The following is a 27,410-nucleotide window of genomic DNA, read 5'->3' on the forward strand; positions in this document are numbered from 1 at the left end:
ATTTTTTATTTTTGTTAAGTTTAAAAACAAAAATTTAATAGTATTTAATAACTGAAATATTTAAATGCTTGTAATAATATGAATATAATAATCAATAACCATAATCTATCTTTAGAAATTAATGTTGATTCCTCTTTCTCCTTTTATCAGAATTTTCATATTCACCAAGTTATATTAATCCAAAATTAACATACTCATTACAGTGACCAATTCAATTATATAGAGTACACTTTTTAACTAACTATATAGCAGACTAAGTGTATTGGTTTTTGTTTTTTATTTTTTTTAAATTTAGTGTTGAAATCACGAATATTTAAATATTTCTATTTATGGGCCATTCAAAAATAAAAATATTTAATCTTAAAGTCTGAGACAAAATTTTTGGTAAGAGCATACATTATTTGTAACTGTATGGTAATTAAAATTGAATTCATATGATACAGCTGATGATACCCAACGGCCACACATATAAGATGACAATTTCATACATAGCACATTTTTGATATACATATTTGATATTTTTTAATTTTTAACTATCCTTTAGAGAAAAATGTTGTATGCATACCAAGGCACAATACAACTTTGTATAAATAAATTTTAAAACAATGCTCTAAAAATAAAAACAGATAAAAATCTATGCACTTGAGTTTGTTTATCAAAACTTAACCAGAGATTCTAGAGACAGACTCAAATTCAAAGAGGGTCTGATAATTAACATTATTTTATTGTTATGACACTACTGCGGGCCAGTGGGAATCCGAATGTACTATCACCACCAAAAAAATTATCTTTTCAGTTTAATTCTTAGAACTAAACATAGGAGAAGTTCATTTAAAATTTTGCCTAAATATATGTAGTACTAACTAACTAATGGTAGGAGTTTGTAACACATATTTTATATTACTAACTTATGTCTACTCAGATAATTATAAAATTAATGTACGAGTAAAATATGTGATAAAAGTTACTCAAGAATTATGACTAGAGTAGGATCTTTGTAACATCATTTAATATTAGGTATTAAATTGTTTACACATTGGTAGTGAGCTGTATTCTGCTCATAATCACTTAAAAGTGATAAATGTATCATAATAATAAAATAACATACATTAATCAAAATAAGTACCTATATTGAATTCAAAATGTACAAAATATTTTGAGTATAATAGTGTACAATACTATAATATTACAATATTTATGCTAACAACATTTTATGTAAAAATATTTGAACTAAACTTGATTAATAACATCCAGGAAATGGCTCTGGTCGGTTTTTACGTAGTACAAAATTAATCTTACGCTTCATATCTTCATCATAAATGGCTTTACATTTCTCATAATTAATTCTCCTTCTCATTTGCGTTGGTTTTTCATAAAACATTGTTCTTCTGTACTGATCCAAAAAACCTTCGGAACCCATTATTCGGTTCAATAAACGGCAGGCTTCATCCACATTTTCATTCCGTACCAACACAGTCCTCGAAATGAATTTTAAATGTTTCATAGCTAATGTTAAAACTAAAACTTTATGCTACAATGCTTTGATTTATATTTTCAAACAATAATAAAAGATTTGCATTAATTCAATTAGAAATTGGTACTTGGACACATAAAGCAATATCACAATTCACAATATTAGTCAACTTCTAAATAGTAAATAATAAATATTAAATAATATTAATTGTTATCTAATAATTATCTTTAAAAATCAAAATATCACACTATCAATTTTAGACAGTGTAACCACAAAGTAAAATATAATGTTCACATATGTATGTAATAAAGGTATCTTATACAGACTGATTTGCTCTAGTGTTTTTTTGAATTCTAATTTCTGAATAATTAGGTATTAGCATTCAGCAAAGCAATAATCAATAATCACTATTCATGAATAATGAAATGATGAATATTACATTAATTAACAATTATGAAATTTTTTTTTTTTTTTGAATGTATGCATAATTTACAATTTATAGTAGAAAAATCCTTCAATCTTCAATTTTGAAGGTAGTTTCTGATAGAAAATTAGACCTACAGATGGTACTTTGACTAGCCAAAATTATAAAACTACTAATACTTTTCAAAAAATAATCGAAAATCATTAAAATAAAGAAAAACAATTACGTGTGAATTTACTTTAAATTTTTTCAAAAATATGTTTATGTACTAGAATTTCATATACATGGTATAATTTTAAAAATATCTTAACTTTTTTTTTTGTTACTGATAAACATTAATATTCTTTTTATTTAAAAACATTATTTCTTTGAAAAAAATAAGCTTTTTAATAAAATGTAAAATGGAATACTATGTTCCACTTTGGTTATTCTATTAGTAATGTAAAATATTGAAAATTAAGGTACATACATTATTTTATTTATAAGCATTTGAAGTTCAAATTTTACTTTTAACAAATAAGATATTTGAATAAAAAATAACGATTCTAAATATTTTATTGTAACTCAAAAATATTTTTAATATTTTATGTTATTATATTTTTAATATTTGGTGACATCTTTGAAATTTCTTATTAACTGTTACAATTATATGCTAAGTACCTACCTAATACCTATTTATACTACCTATTCACACTGTGGTAACTGGTAACAGTAAAACAAAAGTATTAATATCATATTAAATGTTTTTGGTAAACATGATTTAACTGGCATATTCCTATTTATAAAACAAATTGCTATTTTAACTACAATATAAATATATTATAAAATGTACTTAGAAATATAGGTTTGCTTCAGAACTGTATTGAGATGCTGTTTTATCAATTTATTCAAATGCATTTAACTAACACAATACAATAAGACTCACTAATTTTAGTAAATACTGTAGCATGTGAAGTTTATTAAACACAGTATACAGTTGTACAGCAGAGCAGTTATCATTTCCCTCTTTTTATTTGGTTACTTAGAAAATTACCAAAAACGATAAGTACTCAATACACCTTGAGTATATACTCTACAAATCAGATCTACAAAATTATATTTGTGATTTTTCTGCTTTCTACTTATGTTTAAGCAATTAGGGAAAATACAGAATTGAGTTTTTTAAAGCCGACCTATTAACTGTGGTAGAACAAAAACTGACAAGAACCAAAATTATTTAACAAGCCAATTAACAGACTTCATAGTAAGATGACTACAAAAACAAAATAGTACAATATCCAGGATTAATCAAATGGATTACACATCATTATTAGAGAATACAATAATTAAAATATGCAATTGACATTTTTTATTAGTGCTTTACAATTTTTAATCTTTTTTTCTTTTACTGGGAATAATCAAAAACAATATTTTAATTACACAGTATTTAAAATTTAAAGTTGTACAAAATAATGAGTGATTTATTAACTTTCATCATCATCATCATCATCATCATCATCATCATCATCATCATCTTCATCATCTTCATCATCTTCAACTTCACTCTTTTCATTTTCATCTTCACTCTTTCCGTCTTCTGAAGACCTAAACTCAGACATATATTATTTTTAATATGAAACTTTTAATTTATAAATTTAAATTAACTAATAATAAATTAATAATAAAGTTAGTGTTGGTTTTTTATAAAGAATTACTTTGTTCAATTATCAAATGATCAAATGTTAGTGTTAATAATAATAATTATTATTTATTATAAAGAATGTTAAACTATAGTTTTATCTAGTTCTTTATTATTTTTAATTTAGATAATATGAAATTAAACCACATATCTAAAAGGTTAATCACTTGAATGTTTGATAGGCCTAGCATTAAAATTAAAATTGAATTTATTTTCTAAAAATGCCTTACCCAAAATTAGGCTCATATTCTTCATCATCAGAAGGAAATAGTTCAGCTGGTCCTCCACCATTTTCTTTTGGTTTATGTTTTTTTAAAGTAGGAATATTGAATTCTCCAAGCTAATAAATTAAAAATTATCATAAATCACTCATAAATAAATTTTTACTATAAATCAAATAACTTACTGCAATATTATTGGTTAATTTTCTAGCAACTTGCTGCTGATTTATTTTAAACCAGCTATCATAATATTGAGACATAGGAGTACCAGCTAACTTAATATCAGATTCCCACGCCTCAATACCTTTTAAATCATGAAGTAAAAGCCCACTTTTTCCTCGTTTTTCACATATAAAAGTTGATGTTTCTTTAACTTTATCCAACAAAGTACGTAACTTTCTAGTATAATTAATATTTTTACAATTTTTAAGAAACTCTTTCATCTAAATAAATAATAGTGTTAATGTTAAAATAATCTTGGTTTTAACCAAATTATATACCTAATAAGTGCAAATAAAACATACTTTGATAATAAATGGTACAACTATATCAGGAAAACTGATTGTATGTGCTTCAATTACAATATATTCCATTAAAGCACTATGTATATTTTCTATAACTGCATCTTTAAATACGTTTTCTTGTAATTGTGATTTTGATAAACGTAATATACAAGTAAAGTCCATAGGTCTCATTGATGTTTTTGAATGTCTCTTTTGAAAATCTACTATAGTAAGCACCTTAAAAATAAAAATAAAATTAATATATTGTACAAACCTTCACCTCATAGATTTATGCATAACTTAATCGATGAATACCTCTAAAATATGTGGTAAAATTGGTATGAATTTACCAGTTTCTCTACTAAGCTTAGTCAACATTGAAATACAATGAAATCTTAATGGCAAATATTGTACTGTTGGTATAAGTTTAGCACACCCAATAATAATCTAAAAAATATAATAATTGTTTAATATTCAATAATATAAAATACATTTTTTAAATTTCTTTTATTTAGTTTACTTGAACAAGAGGGTAAACCAAAGTTTGCAATTGTTTCTTATTTAATGTGGCACACAAAACATCTGTCCACAATTTAAGTGAATATATATACTGCCAATTGTAAACAGATTGTATATTTTCCTTAAAAATATAAGTTAAATAAGTTTAATATAATACATATTTTATAAATAGAAAAATTAATATGGTTAATGTACCTTTTTTTTTAAAGTTACAGCTGATCGAAGATGAATGGCTAATTGTCTTATATACAAAAATGCATGGTTATAAGATACTGATTCACTAATAGTAAACATTTCTGACAATGATTGTCTCATGAAGTTAATTCCAGGTAAGGCATTTGGAGTAACAAATTTGCTATTTGAAATATACCCCACATACATAGCCTAAAATATTATTTTCAATAAATTACATAAATATTTCCAGTTAAATAATTTAAATTGAATTACCTTTAAAGTCATTTCTAGATAAGATGATAAATCACTATTAGCTAACTTCAAGATACACAAGAAAGATACTACTTTAACTGTTTCACTTGCATTAGCACTCCATAGTGCCACAAATCTTTTTAAAACTGGTTTGACAATTGTTGGAAGACATGATAAAAATGGTATCATTTGGTGGTAATGCTTTAATAGAACACAGGTAATGTCTTCACTAGATACTGTAGTCAATAACTGAAATTATTTAAAATTATTTCTAAGTAATTTTAGAAGTTTTAAGAATTAATTAACTTTTGTTTTGTAAAATTTAGTTCAGTAATATTTTAAGTACATAAATATATTTCAATGAAGATATTATATCAAACTTATCAATTAAATTAACTTAAACAATAAAAAAAATAAATAATTATTACTCTAGTTAGATCTGTTAAATATGAACGTAGAGTCATTTTCACTTTTTTCCAATGCTTTGATTTAGAAATCATGGTTTTTGATGATGTACCAGGAGGAAGTTTCAAAAATTTCAAAAGAGCTGGTTGCAAATCAAACATACACATTTGAAGTACTGCATTGAATACTAAAAAATATATAACATATTAATAAAAAAAAAACATTTAATTTAAACTAAACTATATATGTACCTGAGCTTCCTTCAACTTTATAACATGTAGGCTTATTAATTTCATTTGCTGTTATACGTTGAAGTGCAGCTGTCATTGCCTTGGATGCTGTTGTAATGTATTTGAGTTTTTGTTTTCTAAAATAATAATTTATAATATTCGATTTTTATATGTACCTATAACCATATCATTAAATGAAATTTTTTTCATAAAAATTGTTCTTACGAATTTTGAAGTTTTTGTCTCCAAGTCTCTATCATTGACAATGTAATAACAGTTAAATCTCCTCCATTATTACTTGGTCCTTCATCATAATCACTTTCATCACTTCCAATCTAAAATATTACAACATTAAGGAATTTCCTTAAAAGTTTAACATCTACACAAAGTTACATATTAGTATAATACACATTATTTACTTCTAAATTATTAGGTGGTTTATGTATTTTTTCTGATTTTATTCCTTCCACATCATATTCGTCATAATCGTCATCATCATCATCATCATTAAAACTTTCATCGTTATCTTGTTCAGGCATATTTATCAGTTTTTTATCACATTCCTTTAAATATTTATAGAATTCTGGGTCAGAAGTTTTCAATTTTTCTAAATCTTCGTCCAAATCATCGCTGTCATACGCATTACCATCATTATCCTCACTTAAACTTGCATCATGATCAGATTCACCTGAAACAAAAAGAGTAGTTATAACTATAGAAGACAATGGTATCTTATAAATAATTTACTCACTGTTAAATTCAATTGCATCTAACGATCCATCGTCAGAATCATCGTTACTATCGCTCATTGCTTCTACTTTTTTAGAAATCACTTTTGAATTTTTTTTTAAAGATTTCTTGCTTTTTAATTGTTTTTTTTTCATGACACTTTTTGGAGCCATGTTAAAAGACAATTTAATACTTAAATGCTGTCTTGAATAAAAAGTTTAACTTACTTCGTCTATGGAATAAAAGTATTTTATTGAAATACGATGATAACCAAAAACACACGTGTTATTTATTTATTAAATGATGGGTATAATCGAGATATCTCAATTTTGAAAACAATCGATATATTTCGATTATGATAAAAATAATCGGGATATTTCAATTATGATAAAAATAATCGAATAAGTCAGTAAGTTCTTTTAAGAGTAAAATAATCGAATTTTGAAATGTTTTGAATTATTATCTGAAAATTGATTTAGTATATTTTAAATCTGAAAAATAGTATACATATAAAAAACGGCTATCCCCAAAAGATTTAGATTTTATTATATTTTTAAATAGCAATTTGAATTTGTTTTAAAATTTTTTGTTTATTTTTACATTTTTATACTTTGTCTAGTTTTGTTCATTAATTATTAATTATTTATATATTAACTATTACGAGCTGTTAAAAAGTTATTTTATTAGTTTACTATTATTTAATATTTTTAATTTAGAGGATATTTAATACATTTTATTTGAAACTTAAAATACATTGTTAACATTTGTTGGATTTGGTTGCTATACACATTTGTAATATACTTATAATAATGTTTCATTTCAAATAAATAAAAAATTATAGTAGTTTTTTAAAGCACTTATTAATAATGCATTATTAATATATCCTGATTATTATTATTCTTAAATTATAGTTTAATTTTTAACTAATATTATACCAACAAATAAAAAAAAAGCAAAATTTAACTAATAATTATTTACCATAAGTTTATTCATATTTCGAGTAATTTTTTGATTCTCTCAATTGTGAAAATGACTCAAATAGCAAATACGATTCATTTGATTATGCCCATCTGTTACTCTGTTTCACACTTCATAATATTAAATTTAATATCGTTCATGCATTATTATCATAAGTCGTTAACAGTGGTTACCATAAATTAAGGTACCGTGGTAGAAATACTTTATAAATGTAAAAATTTTAAATTAATAAACAAATAAACATAAAAATTGGAGTAAAAATTAGAAATTATTTTTTAATTAACATCAGTTAATAATAATTATCCAAACATTTAATAAAAATTGTATGTTTTTCCATAGAATATGTCTATCGTCTGATACATTACTATTTTTTTAAAGTATTTTGTAAAATATATTTGAATATTATTTCAGTAATATTCTTTTATTTTATTTAATGTAATAATAAAAATTAATAATATTATATTAATATGCTCCTGTTCTTTCACTTCTGTGATTTTTTTCATTAACATATTAATCGGTTTTATTAATTCCCAACTCAAATAAATTTATAACCACAAACTTAACTAAAGGGTATTAGCTTATAATAATAATACCGTTTAGGAATTATATTTGATGGTAGCACTGTAACCTGATGATGATTGTTGACAAACGAGAACAACAGTGCTACGGTAGTTATCGACTTACTCATGTTACGACTGTTATAAGTAAATAATAATTATGTTATGCCGTTGGTCCGTTGCTATACATTGATGAAAACTTTTTTTTGTCTCTCTTCCATTTTCGCGGTTTAATCGTATAGTACGTGTAGTGTAGTCGTGTGTAGTATGTACAACTACTTATTGCTATAACGATTAGAGTTGTGGTTACTTGTCAGTGGTTAATCTGTTCTTAATTCTTAATAATATTTATTAATCATTTTTAATAAAAAAAATAAATATTAATTGTATAGGTTTTAACCGAACAGGGTAAGTATTCAGTTACCGTGTATACATTTTTTGAAATATCTTCATTCTATATTTGTGAGTTTAACAATCGTAATTTTAATGGTAAATTCGTGAATAGTGTGTTCCGGTAACTGCAATAGTTGAAATGGATAGTCCTGACATGGAAATTGAAGATGATGATTACGAGCCGGCGAAAAACACTAAATCACTTAGTAAAAAAGACAATTTGAATAATTCAAAACTAGAGAATACTGTAAGTATTAAAACATATATTATTTTAAATGTATAGATACTATAACTAATTCCAAGATGTATAATTTTTTCAAATAGCTATTAATTAGTTTAATTTTTATATCTTAAATTTTTTAAGTTTATATTTTCTTGATTGCTGAGTTTCTAACAATTTAATTATATTTTACTAAAATTGTTGCTTGCATTAATATTTTAAAATATATTTCTCTTATAATTTCCTTGAAAGCTATCAGAAAATTCCAAATGTATGTTCAAGTTGTAAGTTCATAATATATGGCTTATAGAAACAAAAAGGAAACTTTTTATATGATTTTATTATTATTGGTATAATGGTATGAATTTACCTTTCATTAAATTTAAATAAAACATATAATCTGTGAATAGTTGAATATTTTCTGTGTAAAATTGTATTTATATTTAATGTGTAGCTGAAATATAAAAATTTTAATTACGGTAGAAATAGGTTTTAACTTGTTCTAAAAGCTAAGATGTTTCAATTAGAAGAAGTGCCTGTATTAAATGAAAAACAGAAAAATATCATCAAAAAAAGAAAAATCCTAATTTTGTATTATGTTAACTAACAATGCAACATAACAAGAAAATTCACTCTACTAACACAACTTTATAAACTTGACAACTCCAAAACCCATAGAAACATATTTATAAAAAAAAACCTTGTTTATAGTGCTTATGTGTCTATACCTATATATAGTTATTTACGTAATAAAAAATGATAATTTAAAACAATAGTAGATTTTTGAGTGTTTGACATTTTTAATATTTTGTTTTAAATATATTCATTATAGGTAATTGTTTATTTTAATATTCAATCACATAGTCATATGCCATGCATTAATATTTGTTTTAAGTAGTATCTTGTTTTAACCGATACTTATCATACAGATTTATACTGTTTTTTGTTAAAGTAGATTATTTACTTATAAGGTTATACTTTTGTAAGTTGGAAAAAACTAATTTGTGTTACTTTTACTCTGATGAAAACAGATGAGAAAATGAAAAATCACCTTTTTGAATATTACAAATTTATATTTAATAATCATATTTTACTAATAAATATAATAATAAGCAATAAAAAAAATCATCATTGTAAACTTAATTTAATAACTTAAATTTATTTTTTAGAACAATTCTGGATCTGAAGATGAAGTATCTCCATCCAAAGAAAAAGATGGAAAAGTTTTTGGCGTTAAAGTTGTAATAACAATTTATTATTAATAATAGTTAAATGACAACTTTTATTGAAAATCATTTATTCATATTATAGGAAACTGACCGTGGAAAGAGATTTGATTATCTTCTTAAACAAACAGAAATCTTTGCTCATTTTATGACAGCTAATCAGAAAAAAGATGGATCAAGCTCAGCTAATGCTACTGGAAACACACCAAAAAAAGCTAAGGGTAGACCTCGCAAGCCTAAAGCTGAGACCGGAGATTCTGCTGAGTAAATATTTTTACTATTTTTCTTGTAGATATAATGGCATATTTTATTTAAGCTTTTTACAAATAACAATTTTTTTTTAAATAGTATTTTTCAATTATTTCAATTACTTATTTTTAAGAATGTGGCAAACTCACCTGATAAGTATTAACTAAATAGTTGAAAAAAATAAAAAGATTGTCAGTAACAAGTGGTATATTCAGAATTTTTTCAATTAGGTGTCCTATACATAAAAAAAAAAATAATTTTTTAATAATTATTAAAATTATTTATTAATATTTATTATAATATTAATAATAATTAATATATTATATTATATATTATAATATAATATTATAATTTTATTATATATTATAATATTTATTATTTATTATTATTTATTAATATTTATTTTTTTTTAAATAATTTTTTAAAAATAATTTTTTCATACACAAAAAAGTTGATGGTAGGAAAAAGGTTTCAGTTTTCTTAAAGTAAATTCTACACATGATAACTAAGTTAAATCGGTTATCATATTACAAATATTGTTGTTAATTAATTAAATTTAATAATAATAATTGTATATTCTATGATAGTTATCAATGGAGTTATTGTACTTCCCTAATTTAATAAAAAATTGTTAGAAAAAAATATTGATTTTTTAAATGATAAAATAAACAGGTTGATTGGCTAACAAATATTGAAACTTTTATCCCGATTTGGTAACAACCAACTACTAAAAAATATGTTTATTGTTTTTTAGTTTTTTTCCAATAGATATTATTATCACTTTTGCTAATTGATAATTTTGTCAGACTTGTGACTTTTTAACTATTTTAAGATAATAATTAAATTAATAATAAAAATTTAAATTCATTCAAGTTTTCTCATTAATGATAAGATTACTTTGTATTATTAGTATAAATAATGCTTATTACATTGTAAAAACTTACAACTAGAAGAAAATGAATAAATTTTACAATTAATGGTATGATATCTTAAACAAGAAAATATTTAGATTTACTAACATCTACTACTAAGTTAATACTATAAATTAATTATGTATAATTCATATTCATAAATTTTATAAAATAACTAAGTGAGTGTATTATTATATTTTGATTTATTTCTAATTTTTCTTACCCGTTTTAAGTATTGAAATAATTAAATTTGTTTTGTCAAATATTTAACAATGTCTTTAAATTAAATATTATTAACAGAGCTCAGGAGTTAGTATACTTAGATCATAATAATATGTGCATACCTATGCATAATGATATATTAAAATAAGCACTTAAATATATGTTTACTTTTAATTAAAAAAAGACATGCTTGTATAAATAAAATGTGAAATTGATTATTACCCTATTGACATTATTGCAAACAAAGTCATAAGATAAAATTAATTTAGAACGAACAATGTATATTGTATCTACACATTTGTTTTCTAAATAATGTTTTTATAATGTGTTAAAAGGAAAAATTTACTTTAATATTTTTCAATTTTTTTGTAAATCAAATTTAAAAATATATAAATTTATAGAATATGCATTTAAAAAGAATAAATAATATTTGCAATATGCATATGATGAAAAAAACCTAAAATATGAAATAAAAAATTTTTGAATTTAAAATCCTTATATCAAAAAACAAATAGATATAAAATCCAATTTCTATTATCGATTTCCCGAATTTATATGGAAATCAATAAAGTACTGAACCCTAGTCATTAATATTATATATTATGGTTATGTATAGCCTTCGTCATCGCCAAACTGAACAAGAAGAAGATGAAGAACTATTAAAAGAATCATTGGCAGCAGATAAGTATATCACACAGTTTGATGAATCTCCATATTATATACAGAATGGGGAATTACGTGATTATCAAATACGTGGTTTGAATTGGATGATATCATTGTATGAAAATGGAATTAATGGTATTCTAGCTGATGAAATGGGCCTTGGTAAAACTTTACAAACAATATCACTTTTAGGGTAAGTAATAATATTTGATTTTGTAATTGCCTACTTTGTTTAACAACTTTATTTATTATTATTATTATTATTATTATCTGCTTACAGATACATGAAGCATTACAGAAATATACCTGGACCTCACATGGTTATTGTTCCTAAATCGACATTACAAAATTGGGTAAATGAATTTAAAAAATGGTGTCCCACGATTCGAACTGTTTGCATGATTGGAGATAGAGACGCACGGGTAAGTCAATATTAGTTAACTGTAATGAGCGTTATTGAATAGTATTTGATTGTTAGCATAAGCCATAAACTATTAAGAGGACATTGTACCTACATATGTTGGTTACATCTTTCCAATGCATGACATATTGAAATAATATACTTTTAGCAGTTTCAATTCTGTGTGTTTAGTTTAATTATTAGAGTGAAATTACCTGTAATCTAACTTAAAGGTAAAAACATTATCTATATTTCTTAGTTTTTTACAATCTTTTAATTTTAAAACGAGTTATGAGCATGTAAAATACTAATGTTTCAAAATTTTTATAGCTTTCTTAATAATTAAAATACTGTAACAAATTAACAAGAAAACATAGATAATGTATGTACCTTTAAATTTAATCATCTGAAAAATAAAATATTTTAAATGTTTAAAACTGTATCAAATAGTTTGAATATATCTAATTGCTAAGTAATTTGATATAACTATTGATATGTTTTTTTTTATTAATTATACACATTAAAAACTCAAAACCTTGAATTTTATCTGTCATGTACATATACATTATATAATATATTTTAGGTTAAATTTATTCGTGAAACATTTATACCTGGAGACTGGGATGTTTGTATTACTTCTTATGAAATGATTATTCGTGAAAGAGCTGTATTACGTAAAATTCAATGGAGATATTTAGTAATTGATGAAGCTCATAGAATAAAAAATGAAAAAAGTAAACTTTCTGAAATAATTAGAGAGTTTGAAACTACAAATCGATTATTGTTAACTGGTACACCATTGCAAAATAATTTGCATGAATTGTGGGCACTGTTGAACTTTTTACTACCAGATGTATTTAATTCATCAGATGTAAGTTATAACTTGGTAAAAATATTTTTTCTAACTATTAATTTAATTTTTTTCTTCAGGATTTTGATTCTTGGTTTAATACCAACAATTGCCTTGGGGATAATGCCTTAATTGAACGACTACATGCTGTAAGTTTATTTATAATACAACATTATATAATTATAATTATTAAATAATTATACAAAGTATAAATAATTTTAATATTTACATAGGTATTAAGACCATTTCTTTTAAGAAGATTAAAATCTGAAGTGGAAAAACGTCTGAAACCTAAAAAAGAAGTCAAAGTTTATGTTGGTCTAAGTAAATTACAAAGAGAATGGTAATTATGTATAATATACATGTATATTATTATACTTTAAATCTTAAATGTATTAGTTGAGTAATTTAAGTTATTGGTTTGTTTATTAAAGGTATACAAAAGTTTTAATGAAAGACATAGATGTAGTTAATGGTGCTGGTAAAGTAGAGAAAATGAGATTACAAAACATTCTTATGCAGCTACGAAAATGCAGTAATCATCCATATCTTTTTGATGGTGCTGAACCTGGCCCTCCTTATACTACTGATGAACATATTGTATGCCTTATCTTATGACTTATAAAAGAATTTATGATTTAACAATATGGTGTCTTAGGTTTATAACTGTGGAAAAATGGTTGTATTTGATAAGTTATTGAAAGCTTTAAAAGAACAGGACTCCCGTGTACTTGTGTTCAGTCAAATGACACGTATGATGGATATTTTGGAGGATTACATGCATTGGAAAGGGTATAATGTATGTATTAATTATTATTGATTTTATTAAGTGGATTATTTGGTATTAACCTTCATTTAAAAATTGCCTAATATTTTTAAAAATAGAATCTAAATTTTGTATTTTAGTGAAACATTCGTTTATATTTCTGAATATTCTTTTATGAATTAACTGTTTTGTTTAATTTCTGGTTTAATAATTTATACATAAATCATTATATTTCCAGTAGTGTTTATTTAAATTAATTAACTGTGTAAAATTATTTCTAGTATTGCCGTTTAGATGGTCAAACCCCTCATGAAGATCGCCAACGTCAAATTAATGAGTATAATGAACCAAACAGTAAAAAGTTTGTTTTCATACTTTCTACTCGAGCTGGTGGCTTAGGTATTAATTTAGCAACTGCAGATGTTGTTATTATATATGACTCTGATTGGAATCCTCAAATGGACTTACAAGCAATGGTTGGTATATTTTATTCTTTTAAAATTAGCAAACAATTAACAACATCTTTTAACAGGATCGTGCTCATAGAATTGGACAAAAAAAACAAGTAAGAGTATTCCGTCTTATCACTGAAAATACTGTCGAAGAAAAGATTGTTGAAAGAGCTGAAGTTAAACTTCGGTTGGATAAACTAGTTATTCAACAAGGTCGATTAATAGATAATCAAAAAAATACTCTGAATAAAGATGAAATGTTGAATATGATCAGACATGGTGCAAATCATGTTTTCCAGTCTAAAGATTCTGAAATTACTGATGAAGATATTGATACTATTTTACGGAAAGGAGAAGAAAAGGTAAAGATTTCAATTCAAACAATCATTTTAGTATTATAATATTAATAGGTATGTAAAAAAAAATGATTTTTTAACGAACTGACCTTATGCTCAGTTTAATTTGAGCTCTTAAAATTAAAGTAGAATTATTATAAGGATACATTTTTTAGAATCATAGTTTTGTTTAGTATTGTAACATATTTATATAGTAATCATTTTATAAAATATGAATTTATGTTTATTTAGACAGAAGAAATGAAGCAAAAGTTGGAGTCTTTAGGAGAGTCGTCATTGAGAAATTTTACATTAGATGCTCAAACAGAATCATCCTTGTACACATTCGAAGGAGAAGACTATAGGTATAATATAATATAACCATTGATAATGTTATGACAATTATTAAATATATATCTATGATTTAAATTAACTTGAATATTTACAGAGAAAAGCAAAAGTTAACTGGTATTGGAAATTGGATAGAACCACCTAAACGTGAACGCAAAGCTAATTATGCTGTTGATGCCTATTTTCGGGAAGCACTTAGAACATCTGAACCTAAACAACCTAAAGTAATAAATAATAATACTGATATATTTATAAATCATATAAGCTTATTTCATAAATAGTTTAAAAACTGAAAAATAATGTCGTTAAGTCAATTAAAAAAATATATATATGTTTATTATGTCAATATATTACATATAAATATTTTAACGTATGATCCTCTTGTGTTGATACATTGTTTCTAACAAGATTTCCATGTATCAAAGGTGTCACGACAGGTCTCTTCTGGAATGCCATTTAGAGAGTCCTGGTACATGTGTCTTTGATTTTGTCAACTGTTTCTAAATGATAACCTTTCTTTGAAATTTTCATTCGAGAAACAGAAATAAATCTAAAGAAGCCAAGACTGGGGTGGCTGGGGGAATTTTCGGAACCTTCAAATCAGCCAGAAATTGTGTCACAAGGAAAGCAATATGGACTGACACATCGTCATGGTGCAACTTCCAATTGTTTGTGTTTTCGAACCGGATACAATCACCTCTTTTGAAAATTCTTCTGAACTTCTACACAGTCCTTGGCTTTGATTATTGTATCTTGGATTCATGTAGTACAAGTTCTCTAATGTCTAAGAACATAACCATTGTCTGGATCTTTGACTTGCTCATTTTCACTTTCAATGGGTGAGAAGAGTGGCCTCTTCTGGTGTGTGCCATTTCGCACTCTACCTATTTGTTTCGGTTCTTATGTGAACACCTAAGATGTCTCTGGTGATAACATTATCTAAAAAGTGAGGGTACCTTCACCCAAATTCATAAGTTCCTGGCACACTTTAAGTCTATGCATTCTTTGATCGTCTGTTAACACTCTGGGCACCAGTTTTGCACACTTGCTTCTGCAAATTGTTTATCACAATTTTCTGAATGGTACTTTTTGAGATGTTCAATGTCTGTAACATCAAACTAAAGTCTAACCTACAATCTGTATTCAAAAGTTCTCTTGCACACATCACATTTTTTTTCGGTGGCGGTTGTTAATGGCTGACTGATGCAGACTTCATTGCTGAATATTTCACGGCCTTGTGCCAATAAAAGAATTGCTTTCCAATTAAGAATCATTACCAAATAATGTCTTTATCATACGAAAAGTTTTCACTGGTAAATCGTTAAGTTTTACTCTAAACTTGCTCTATCAAATACTGCATTATGGCTTGTACAGGAGACAAAAACTAGTATGACTATACACCTTATCATTTGTAGGATAGTTGGAGACTATTGGTGACTGCGTGATCGTATACCGGGATTCTATTATTTATTCTTAACTAATTTAATCGCGCAATGACAAATAATTATTTAAAATGAAATCACTGACATTACTTTTCAGACAAACCCTGTATATGCAAGTAAATTTATTATTGACTAAAATGAATTCTTTTCAATTTTCCTAGGCACCTCGACCACCTAAACAACCATTGGTTCAAGATTTTCAATTTTTCCCAACTCGTTTATTTGATTTACTTGATCAAGAAATTTATTATTACAGACAAACAGTTGGATATAAAGTAAGTTAATATTTAAATTCATTAATTATAATAAGAAATGGATTGAACCAAATTACTTAAACAATAAATAATCAATTACGTATTACTTATCAACCAATTTAATTATAAACTCAAATTAACAAGATTTAGATTAATTTTTAAATTTTAAATATTATTAATTTAATTAATTTAACAATTTTTAATTGAAATAGGTACCAAAAAATTCAGAATTAGGTGCCGATGCAGCCAAAATACAGAAAGAAGAACAAAGGAAAATAGATGAAGCCCAACCACTTACTGAAGAAGAACAAGCAGAAAAAGAAGTTTTATTAACAAAAGTAATTCATATTCTATTTTATTTTATTTTATTTTAATTATCTATTTGGTTTTTAGGGGTTTACAAATTGGAATAAACGTGATTTTAACCAGTTTATTAAAGCTAATGAAAAATATGGCAGAGATGACATTGATAATATATCTAAAGAAGTAGAAGGTATTTATGATTTAACTGTTATTATTTAATTATTGATATTAATTCCTTAACCTTATGTTCCTATGACTAAATAAAAATATGATATGTTTAAATTTCAGGTAAAACGGCTGAAGAAGTAAGAGAATACAGTGCTGTATTTTGGGAAAGATGTAATGAGTTTCAAGATATTGATAGAATCATGGGACAAATAGAAAGAGGAGAATCCAAAATACAACGCCGAGCTAGTATTAAAAGAGCTTTGGATGCTAAAGTAATATATTTTCATTTCTGTATTCAAACAATTTCTACAACTGTACCTTTTTTAATGTTATGATCTAATAGATGACTAGATATAGGGCTCCATTTCATCAATTGCGTATTTCATATGGAGCAAACAAAGGCAAAAATTATACTGAAGAAGAAGATAGATTCTTAGTTTGTATGCTTCATAAACTTGGATTTGATAAAGAAAATGTGTACGAAGAATTAAGAGCTGCTATAAGGTAAGATTGAGTTAAGTTGTTAATGTATTAATTAACAATAAATTTTAGTACCTACTACTTATGTTTAAATATTGTAAGTGTCTTATCATAAATATATGTAAAAATTTTAAATTAAAAAAAAAATTAAATCAACCTTAATTAATGAGTTACTAAAAATAAGTAAATTACAGAACAAAAATTAATTTCCATACTGTTTTATTTTATTTTAGTACATAATAATTATTATAATAATCTAAAAATTCATATATATGATGTATTTCTAATACATCATTTTTAAGTTTTCTTAACAAAGAATCATTGAATATTGTATTTTGAGTTATTAAGATTTAATATTTGTTTTAGGTGTGCTCCTCAATTTAGATTTGATTGGTTTATTAAAAGTCGTACTGCTAATGAATTACAAAGGCGCTGCAACACCTTAATTACACTAATAGAGCGGGAAAATCAAGAGTTAGAAGAAAAAGAAAGAGAACAGAAAAAATTGATTAAAAAGAATTTGAAGCCAGCTCCATCTCCTGCTCCAGTTAAAAAGAAAACAGACAAAGTTGAAAAAGCTGATGCAGGAGATCCTAAATCACCAGTTCCAAAAAAAAAGAAGAAGTAAAAATCTTTAAAAGGCATGTTTTTTTTTTTTTTAGTTTAGATTTAATGTATTTTTTTGTTTTAATCTCAAGTTTGTGAACATGTTTCATATACATTAAAATTAAAAAAAAACCATAATTAAACTTTTTCTTTTAAAAATAATTTTGTGCATAGTTATTAAAGTAACATTTGACACTTTTTTTTTTTTTTGTAATTTAGATTATACTCTTATTTCATATTTATTTTGATTACTTTTATAGAAATATTATTTTAAAATTATTAATATAACTTTTTATACATTGTGCTGGTTTCTCCTAAATTAGTTCTTATTAAAATAATTTCACTTTATTTTTTTGTTACAGCTACTAATTAATACATTTTTGTATTCTATCAATCAAATTTCACATTATTCAATAAAAATTTCAAACATACTTGAAATAAGTACTAATAGTTTTTGAAATGAACTATTATTTTATTTTAGAAGATCAAAATAATACATAATTGTATTTCTTTTCCTTCTTGTTATCCCCATTTCATGTTAAAAAAAAAAAAAAAAACCAATATGATTAAAATTCTGAATAATTAGGAATATATTAAATGGACCAAGTAATAACTTACTGTATTAGCATTTGCTGATAAGAAAAAATTTAGTTTGAAATATATCTTATACAACATAAAGGAAATACATGAATAGATTGGATGGAATAAAATAACATTTACGCATGTAATATAAGTTTATTTAAACAAATATTATATTTAATAACAAAACAAAGAGATGGTATTAATCAATATATTTTTTAATTTAAATTCTATAATATAAAAATAAATTGGATGAAGAATGAATGTTGAACTTTTATTTAACACTTTAAATCAATTGAACAGTACCATTTTTAACGAATTCCGCAACTGAACTATAAGGCATCAAATGCTGAGAACCATCTTCTAATACAATTTCTTCTTCCTGGCCTTCTAATGTATTTTTAATAATAACACTGTCTATATGCTTGTTACATTTTAAGAAAACAAAACTATTTAAATTGGGCTCGATAATTTTTTTATTTCTATCCAATTTGTTGTATAATTGAGGCATATGCCGGAGAATAGTATCAAAATGATTGTCTGCATTCAAAGAAAATTCTTTAGCAAATTTCAATTCTGCTGGCGATAAATACTTATCTTCTTCAGAACGAGTGGCTTCTTCTTCAAGCACACTCACACAAAAACTTTCTATTTTCTTCAACCTAGTTCGTAAATAGCTAGTAATTACAAATTTAATACGCTCTAGTTCAAGTTTGTGTAAGTCCACTTTTGGATCAGTTTTTGATAATTTAGCAAGGTTTCCTTCCATTCCCTTGATTTGTTCTAACAAACATTCAACATAGTCTGTCTGATGTGGCAGTATTTCTGGACTAAATTTTTCGTTTAACCATGCACGTTCAACATTTTGTAATACCTTCTGAGCAGTCATTTCTTCTTGATTTTCATCATCCTCATCATCTATCAACTCACGGATATCAATGTCCATAATAGTTCTGAAATAAAAATGGATATAGATCACTTGGTGAAAAATACTTAAATATACAATCAAATGATAACTAATATTAATATGCTGTTAAATATTTCATAGTTTTATTAAAATTAATTAAAACAAAGTAAACAATAATTTTTATATCATTATTAAATACATATTGATAATATATATGTTACGGTGAATGATGTAAATGTGGTAAAATACATCATTTACCTAAAAATTGGTAAACGTTGTAAATGTAGACATTCCCCGGTTAATGTCGTCAATTACCAATTTAATTGGAGAATGATGTTTAATACTTTTTTGTCGATGTGAATGATCAGTGATAAGCGTGTAGGTACCGAGTAATCTTCATTAGTTAAAAATATCATGACACAAGTAGATAGATAAACGAAAATCCCAACTAGCAATAACGTCGATAACCCGAGTAATAATGAGATAATCTTTTAGTTTATTAGGTAGTATCAACGAGCATATTATAACAAGTTGTATTTGCTACAAATGTGTGTTTTATAATATCATTTGTAAAAATTTGTGTACTAGTTGTGGTACTAAAAAATGTGCTTCAATGCAGCAGAAATGTTGTGCAGTTCAAAATGTCATGGTAACAAAAATTATACAAAGAAATAATTTGTAATATGCACATATTTTATTATTTTTAGTTAACCTATTATCCCATTCAAATAAATGTCTAAAATAAAAAAATGAAACATCCACCAACAATAAATCATTATTATAAATAGTACCTATACTAAAAAAATCAGTGTATTATTTGAGATTTATCATCATTTACCACTAGTTTTGGTAAATGACATCAATGACCGGTGAAAGATGTATATTTGAATTTAAAATCTGGTTTTTTACATAATTTACCTACATAATCGAATCATTTTGGTAAAAGACGTCATTCACCAATATTCATCTTTCACCGTAACATATATAGTATAAAAAATATTAGTGTTTTATATTTATAAAGCTTTAATACTATCAGTAAGTGGACCACCTTTGGAATTTTTTAATTATGTGTACATCATATAGATCTAATTTAAGTATACTGTTGATGATAAAAATTTCTGTTGATATAAAATATATTAAGTACTACAAATAGCATTCCAATCATTTACAACCATTCTGGCTCCTAAAATGTGTGAACCACAATTTACTATTCCATTTATAAGGAAAATTTGAAACAAACTGGACAGTTTGTTGAAATCTTCCACTGTGGTTTTATAATGTTCTATTCCTTCTTAATTATATATAGCATAATGTGAATAGTAAGATATATATTAATTTAATAAAAGTAGTTGGATAATATAGTTTATCTAAATACTCCATCATTAAAAGTATCTGAAAGTATTTTTATGAATTTTTATCCATATGATAATAAACTAGTGCTACATAGTCATTGCACATCATTAAATTTCTAAAAACAGATAAATGTTTTTCCACACATTGTACCTTGATATTGTTAAGACAACAAATTGCAATTCAGTGTCAGTAGTAAAATTAGGTAATGGTATACCATTTTTGTTGCCAACCATCATACAATCAACAATGTAACATCCAGCAACAGATGTATAGATAATAAGTTATCACATTTCTCAGGTTTAAATAGACTATAAAATGTCTTCAAAACATCAATTCCGACTAAACAAAAATTTGTCAACTTGCTGAATACCCCTATTTCGTAGTTGTTTTCAAACTGTGCTTGGACTGCCATAATTGTATTATAATATATTCCCAACTAATCCTGTATACAAAAATTGGCATAAATCACAAATAAAATCAAACATTTTAATATTTCTTAGCAAATACATTTTTATATAGACCATAAATAATAAGATGAAACTCATTTATAGTCTTATCATAAGATTGATAAGATTTTTCAATGTCAATTAAACAAATTCTTGATAAAATTGCCAGACATTTACACTAATTCACATTAAAAATACATTACCTCCTTCACATAATATGATAACTTATAAATCAATAATAATTTAAATTTCAATAGTACCTAATCAAAAATATTTATAATTTACACTTAAATTAATGAACTATTTTAATTAAACATCAAATTACAAACTATACATTAAACATGAAATAATATATTTTATTAAAAACTAATACATTCATTAATCACATAATATATAAATACATAACAAGTATAAACAATATTTATTGTTTTTTGAGATAATAATTTTGTAAATATTAATGTACTACTATAAATTAAATGTTATAATTTTTAAAATAAAAAATTAAGTTCATTAAATCATGATCAATGAACTATACATTTTAGTTAAGATTTTATATACCTATTCCATATAAATTATTTTAAAATTATAAGATGTCCACCATTTATTATTAAAATATTATAAATTATAGTTTATTTCAGAATATTCAAGACAATACACACTAAATATTAAAATATTAAACTTACAAATTAATTTTTGAAAGGAAAATTAAAAAAAAAAAATCTATTATAAGCCAAAGAGTCAAAGAAAATTTTTTAAGATTGATTATTTGATATTTAGAGTTATATTAAAATTTAATTTTAAAACATCCATCATTGTCTTTTGTCAAAATTAGGGAATCAATAACAGCGGTCAATAATTAATGAAAGTATCGTGTTCAAATCTTAATTATTTATCAATTTAAATGTATTTATAAAAATATTTACTTAACCGCTTTTAAAATTTGTATTTACAGTTTATCATACCTTTGGTTCAAACCACACAAAGACACGCATATTTCGACATAAACTTAAATATACTTACGTTTTCACAAATACTTTTTCCAAAAACAAATGGAACGAGATGTTAGTCCGTCTGAATTTTGAGGTAGCGAGTAGCGATGCTTGAGATTTGAAATTCTAACTTACTGACTTACTGTGATAGCAATGACAGAATTACTTTGTTTTGTTTCACTTGTTTTATCTTTTCTCTAACTTTTTTTAACCTAAAACTACAATCAGGAATAAATATTCAATGTGTTCCTAAATTAATCAACTAATACCAAGGATGTTTAGTGGATTGATAATAATTTAGAAACGCTTTTTTTGTTCATATGCTGGAACATATCGGTTAATAGTTATAACCATAATAAACCACAACTATTATCACTATCTTATCAATTGTGTGATTCATTGATATTTTTCATTTGATTTTTATTATGATTGTATTGTACTAAATTTAAAATTGTTTTCAGTATGTACAATTTTTTTTTTTTTTTAATTTTTGTAGGTGATCAAATCCCTTAATAATGAACAATAATTTAGTATTATTATATAGTTTAAATCACCTAATAATATAAATAAAACTTTAGATAAAAAGAAAAATTAATTAATTCATCTATTCTCAAAAAAAATCCGAAAGCACGTATCACAAATTTCATATTAGTGATAAATTTATAAGATAACATTGATTATAAAAGTCATTTTAGAGTTTTTAGACTCACAAAAAGTTTAGTCGAGATAATTAAATTAGGTTTATATAATATTTTTAATATTGTTAGAAAATACTTTATTTTTACTCCAAAATTACTTTTTATTTTTTTTTTTAAATCTCAAAAATACCATACTTACCATCCTGGGATGTCCACCTTTATTACAACATTTTTTTTTTTAGATGAACACAATCTTTTGATAAAATTGTATGTATGCTAGAACACAATACATCATTATCAAGATCTAAAAGTTTGTTCAAGATAAATTAGTACTATGTAGGTAAATACTTGACTGAATTTGTATTGTAATATATATATATATATAACAGATAATAAAAATTAATGGTAATATGATGCAGTGGTAGATCTAAATTCTAAAGCAAAGTCCTGAGCGTATACAAACTATGATCAAATGACGAAGTAATATTTGACATATTACAATCTTCTTGTGTAATATAATTTATATTTTTATTTTTTAGAATACAATACTAAATAAAACATGAAATGTTTATTCTCAATTACAGTCTTATTAACTCGATATGACGATTGACGAATGACAATATATAAGAATTGTTATAGCCTTATAGGTACTTGAATATTTTAAGATTTATAGTTCATAATTCATATCAGTGACTTTTGGCGCGAACAGTTATTATCAAATATATCTGATTTTAAATTCGTCCAGTCGTAAACTCGTAAAACCACTGATTGATGATAAGTTAATCAGCTTGATTACCTCCCCCCAACGGATTGGCCATCTGTTGTGTTTAAGAACAATCAAATCCAGCAGCTGACCAATTTGATGAATTTAGAACACACAAATTGTACAATATACAATATGTACAAGAATATCGGTTATCGTAGATGGTCATTTTTGTAATTCATAATATTAACACTCCACTTGTTACTATAATAATACACAGCACAAATACCCATACCGGTTTTGTATCTATTTACGTTTCTATAATCTAATTTGTTTACAAAACGATATCGTATCGTTAGGAATGATAAGACTCAAAACGATGAGCTAATACAATTTTTTAAAAAAGGTATCGTTTTTTCGTGACGTGTCTCATATTTGACAAAAAAACCTCTTAAAATATTTTACGCATATTATTTACCAACTATTTACAATGTAGTTAATAGTTTTATTTTTGTTGCTTTAGTATTTATTAGATAAAAAATTTTCATTTATGACTCAATTGCCCAAATCTGTTACCATTACTGAAAAACGAATGGAAGATGGTTTACACTCATTCAGAGCCATTGTATTCTTGGTTTTGTGGTATTTTTTCAGTGGGTGTACATTATTTTTGAACAAGTACATCCTTTCTTATTTAAATGGAGATCCTACAATACTGGGTAAATATTATTGTTATGAATGATATTAATTGCGATAAATGTTTAACTTCTGACTTTATATGTATTTAAAGGAGCATCTCAAATGATCATGACAACTATTTGTGGTTTTGTTCAACTGTATTTACCTTGTGGAATGTACAAACAACCAATACAGCGATCGACAAGGCCTCCAAACTTTTATATTCATATGTGTTTAGTTGGTTGTACACGGTAGTTTTGTTATGTTTACATATTTAAATTTATTTCCTTAAACTGTAACATTTATTTATTTTTCTTACAGATTTATTACTGTACTTTTAGGACTCATTTCACTAAATTATGTAGCAGTAAGTTTTACAGAAACAATTAAAAGTTCAGCTCCAATATTTACTGTATTTATTTCAAAATTGTTATTAGGTATGTTGAATATGATATTATTATTATATATATTATGTTTAAGAAAGTGAAAAACAGAATCAAGCATTTTTATCTTTTATAAATTTATAGTATTTATTTATTATTTAAATATTTAATGTAACTAGTGCTTTATCAGGCATTGAAATATGAAAATTGAAAAAAGAACATTTTTACAATAGAATAAATATGTATTTATTCATTATTAATATATGTTATATAAAATAATATTTTTATTAAATTTCAATTATTTTTTTTAACTAAAAATATAATTGTTTATATTAAGTAAAATATTTTTATTTTAGGTGAACAAACAAGCATTTTAGTAAGCTTATCTTTAGTTCCTATAATGGTTGGCCTGGCATTATGTTCTTCAAATGAAATTTCATTTAACCTACCAGGATTTATAGCTGCTCTTGCAACCAATTTTACTGAATGGTAAAAATATTTTTAAGGTTATTTTTTTCTTTGTATTCTTAGTACTATTTATTTCATTTTTCTTTAGTTTACAAAATGTTTACTCGAAAATGCTAATTAGTGGCGATAAATTCAAATATACGTAAGTATAAAATAATTTTAATTTTAAGTTTATTTTAATTGAATGTTTTTGTTTTAAAGACCTGCTGAATTACAATACTATACAAGTTTAGCTTCAATTATTATTCAAATTCCTGTGTCGTTGGTATTAGTAGATATTCAATCTGCGGTTTCTAATACTAGTTTATATCTTTTACTAATGTTTATATTAAATGGAGTGTTTTTCCATTTTCAAAGTATTACAGCGTACGTTCTTATGGATTATATAAGCCCAGTTACTTATAGGTAATAATCAATATAATTTTCAGTCTAATTTTTTAGATTCAAAATTTAAATTTCATATTTGATACAATTTAGTGTGGCCAATACTGTCAAACGTGCATTTCTCATATGGATGTCAATTATTTTATTTGGAAATTCTATTACTGTTTTAAGTGGGCTTGGTACTGTCATAGTTATTGCAGGAGTTGTAATATATAATAAAGTAAAACACTATGATATTAATCGCCAGTCAAATAATGTAAGTAATAGTTATTTTTTATTTTAAATTAAAACTTAGATAATTACTATTTTTAACACATTATGGCAAGACAACTAAATATTACTATTGTATATTGTACTATATTACTATAGTATTCATAACTATTAAAGTGTTATTTATTTTCTATTAGATATAAATTAATTTAAATAAATATGTATTGACAAACATTTTTAATTTTGTAAATTCTTGCATTTAATCAGTTATTTTGGATATTATATTTGAATTTACTTTAATACTATTTTCTTTTTCAGGAATTTGATAAAATACTTTTAACCTCACCATTCAAAATTCGAACAATTTAGTATAAATAATTTTATATTTTAACATTTTTATTTAATATATTTTATAATGATATTAAGATAAATATAGCAAAATTTTATATGATAACAGACATATTTATTCATACTTATAGCTAAAATTATTTTATCTAAAGGTCTGTCCTAATAATGTTAAAAACAGAAAACAGCCAACGAGGAATATGCCAACTGCCAAGGAAATCATACCTTAATAAACATATTTTGAAATATAAATAGTTATTATCTTTTGTATTTTTAATATTTAGAACTGACTTAATAAATAATTCCATTTCAAATGTAAAAAAAGTATATTTTTTTTAACAATAGTTATAAATATGTAATTTGAAATTTTAACTTTTTAATTAACTAATTAACCTTGGCTTGTTACTTCAAATTAATTAATAACAGAAAAAAACCAACCATTTGAATATATACATATATTTAAATAATATTATTTACCAATACTTTTAAGTATATAATTGTATGGTTTAAAAAATTTATAAATAATACTTAAAATCAAATTTTTAATCTTTTTTTATAATTTGTACTCACTCCACTTAAAATATGGTTAATCAAAAATAATATTGTACATAACAAGAAATAAAACTGTGAGCAAGTGGGCACTTATCATTAAGTAATAGATGAGTTAAATTTGAATTTAAAGATACAATTTTAAGCAAAATAATCTGTCATCCTATATCACTAAATATATTATTTGATGGTAAGTTTCTTCTTATTGGTATTAAAATATTTTTTTTTTTTACTTTTAGTTTTATTGTAAGTTGATTAAATTTTTTGCCAAAAACATTGCATTTATTATATTATTAATTTTAAATTACTATAATAATATGTATTTATACTAAACAACCATATT

The 27,410-nt window shown here is 24.3% G+C and overlaps 5 protein-coding genes across 10 annotated transcripts; 2 read left to right on the plus strand and 3 right to left on the minus strand.

Annotated features, from left to right (window-relative positions):
* Positions 1-1,159: 1,159 nt before the first annotated feature.
* On the minus strand, positions 1,160-1,667 carry LOC112599075 (28S ribosomal protein S21, mitochondrial). Its single transcript, XM_025345795.1, has one exon. It carries the CDS (start codon positions 1,502-1,504, stop codon positions 1,241-1,243), a length of 264 nt encoding a protein of 87 aa, XP_025201580.1. The 5' UTR covers positions 1,505-1,667; the 3' UTR covers positions 1,160-1,240.
* A 1,694-nt stretch (positions 1,668-3,361) lies between these two features.
* Positions 3,362-7,692, minus strand: LOC112598807 (nucleolar complex protein 2 homolog). 2 transcript variants are annotated; one of them, XM_025345429.1, is made up of 14 exons: positions 7,588-7,692; positions 6,632-6,841; positions 6,300-6,568; positions 6,106-6,215; positions 5,902-6,017; positions 5,674-5,837; positions 5,267-5,494; positions 5,015-5,203; positions 4,821-4,940; positions 4,616-4,747; positions 4,322-4,537; positions 3,983-4,240; positions 3,807-3,916; positions 3,362-3,482 (listed from the first exon to the last, which is right to left on the minus strand). In XM_025345429.1, exons 2-14 carry the CDS (start codon positions 6,780-6,782, stop codon positions 3,362-3,364), a joined length of 2,184 nt encoding a protein of 727 aa, XP_025201214.1. In that variant the 5' UTR covers positions 6,783-6,841; positions 7,588-7,692. The 2 variants fall into 2 exon arrangements, with proteins under 2 accessions (XP_025201214.1, XP_025201215.1); XM_025345430.1 differs by lacking the exon at positions 7,588-7,692 and having other exon boundaries at positions 6,632-6,874.
* Positions 7,693-8,285: 593 nt separating this feature from the next.
* On the plus strand, positions 8,286-18,837 carry LOC112598760 (chromatin-remodeling complex ATPase chain Iswi). 3 transcript variants are annotated; one of them, XM_025345357.1, is made up of 21 exons: positions 8,286-8,552; positions 8,650-8,784; positions 9,927-9,998; positions 10,069-10,247; positions 11,982-12,221; positions 12,309-12,450; positions 13,012-13,299; positions 13,359-13,427; positions 13,512-13,621; positions 13,713-13,878; positions 13,937-14,077; positions 14,326-14,520; positions 14,577-14,858; positions 15,084-15,196; positions 15,280-15,406; positions 16,786-16,899; positions 17,091-17,216; positions 17,272-17,371; positions 17,470-17,621; positions 17,693-17,853; positions 18,196-18,457. In XM_025345357.1, exons 2-21 carry the CDS (start codon positions 8,677-8,679, stop codon positions 18,455-18,457), a joined length of 3,147 nt encoding a protein of 1,048 aa, XP_025201142.1. In that variant the 5' UTR covers positions 8,286-8,552; positions 8,650-8,676. The 3 variants fall into 3 exon arrangements, with proteins under 3 accessions (XP_025201142.1, XP_025201141.1, XP_025201140.1); XM_025345356.1 differs by lacking the exon at positions 8,286-8,552 and adding an exon at positions 18,798-18,837 and having other exon boundaries at positions 8,677-8,784; positions 18,196-18,470; XM_025345355.1 differs by lacking the exon at positions 8,286-8,552 and having other exon boundaries at positions 8,677-8,784; positions 18,196-18,653.
* Positions 18,838-19,220: 383 nt separating this feature from the next.
* Positions 19,221-22,959, minus strand: LOC112598780 (DNA replication complex GINS protein SLD5). 2 transcript variants are annotated; one of them, XM_025345392.1, is made up of 2 exons: positions 22,741-22,959; positions 19,221-19,967 (listed from the first exon to the last, which is right to left on the minus strand). In XM_025345392.1, the coding sequence occupies exon 2, from the start codon at positions 19,958-19,960 to the stop codon at positions 19,301-19,303; it is 660 nt and encodes a 219-aa protein (XP_025201177.1). In that variant the 5' UTR covers positions 19,961-19,967; positions 22,741-22,959; the 3' UTR covers positions 19,221-19,300. The 2 variants fall into 2 exon arrangements, with proteins under 2 accessions (XP_025201177.1, XP_025201176.1); XM_025345391.1 differs by lacking the exon at positions 22,741-22,959 and adding an exon at positions 21,425-21,656.
* A 1,241-nt stretch (positions 22,960-24,200) lies between these two features.
* Positions 24,201-26,609, plus strand: LOC112598916 (solute carrier family 35 member E2-like). Of its 2 annotated transcripts, XM_025345583.1 has the most exons (9): positions 24,201-24,456; positions 24,574-24,769; positions 24,841-24,979; positions 25,050-25,165; positions 25,468-25,600; positions 25,668-25,721; positions 25,781-25,984; positions 26,057-26,219; positions 26,492-26,609. In XM_025345583.1, the coding sequence occupies exons 2-9, from the start codon at positions 24,601-24,603 to the stop codon at positions 26,540-26,542; spliced, it is 1,029 nt and encodes a 342-aa protein (XP_025201368.1). In that variant the 5' UTR covers positions 24,201-24,456; positions 24,574-24,600; the 3' UTR covers positions 26,543-26,609. The 2 variants fall into 2 exon arrangements, with proteins under 2 accessions (XP_025201368.1, XP_025201367.1); XM_025345582.1 differs by lacking the exon at positions 24,201-24,456 and having other exon boundaries at positions 24,465-24,769.
* The last annotated feature ends 801 nt before the right edge of the window (positions 26,610-27,410 follow it).

This window comes from Melanaphis sacchari, unplaced genomic scaffold, assembly GCF_002803265.2.
Source record: "Melanaphis sacchari strain LSU unplaced genomic scaffold, SCAv2.0 Contig4_pilon_pilon, whole genome shotgun sequence".
Taxonomy (NCBI): Eukaryota; Metazoa; Arthropoda; class Insecta; order Hemiptera; family Aphididae; genus Melanaphis; species Melanaphis sacchari.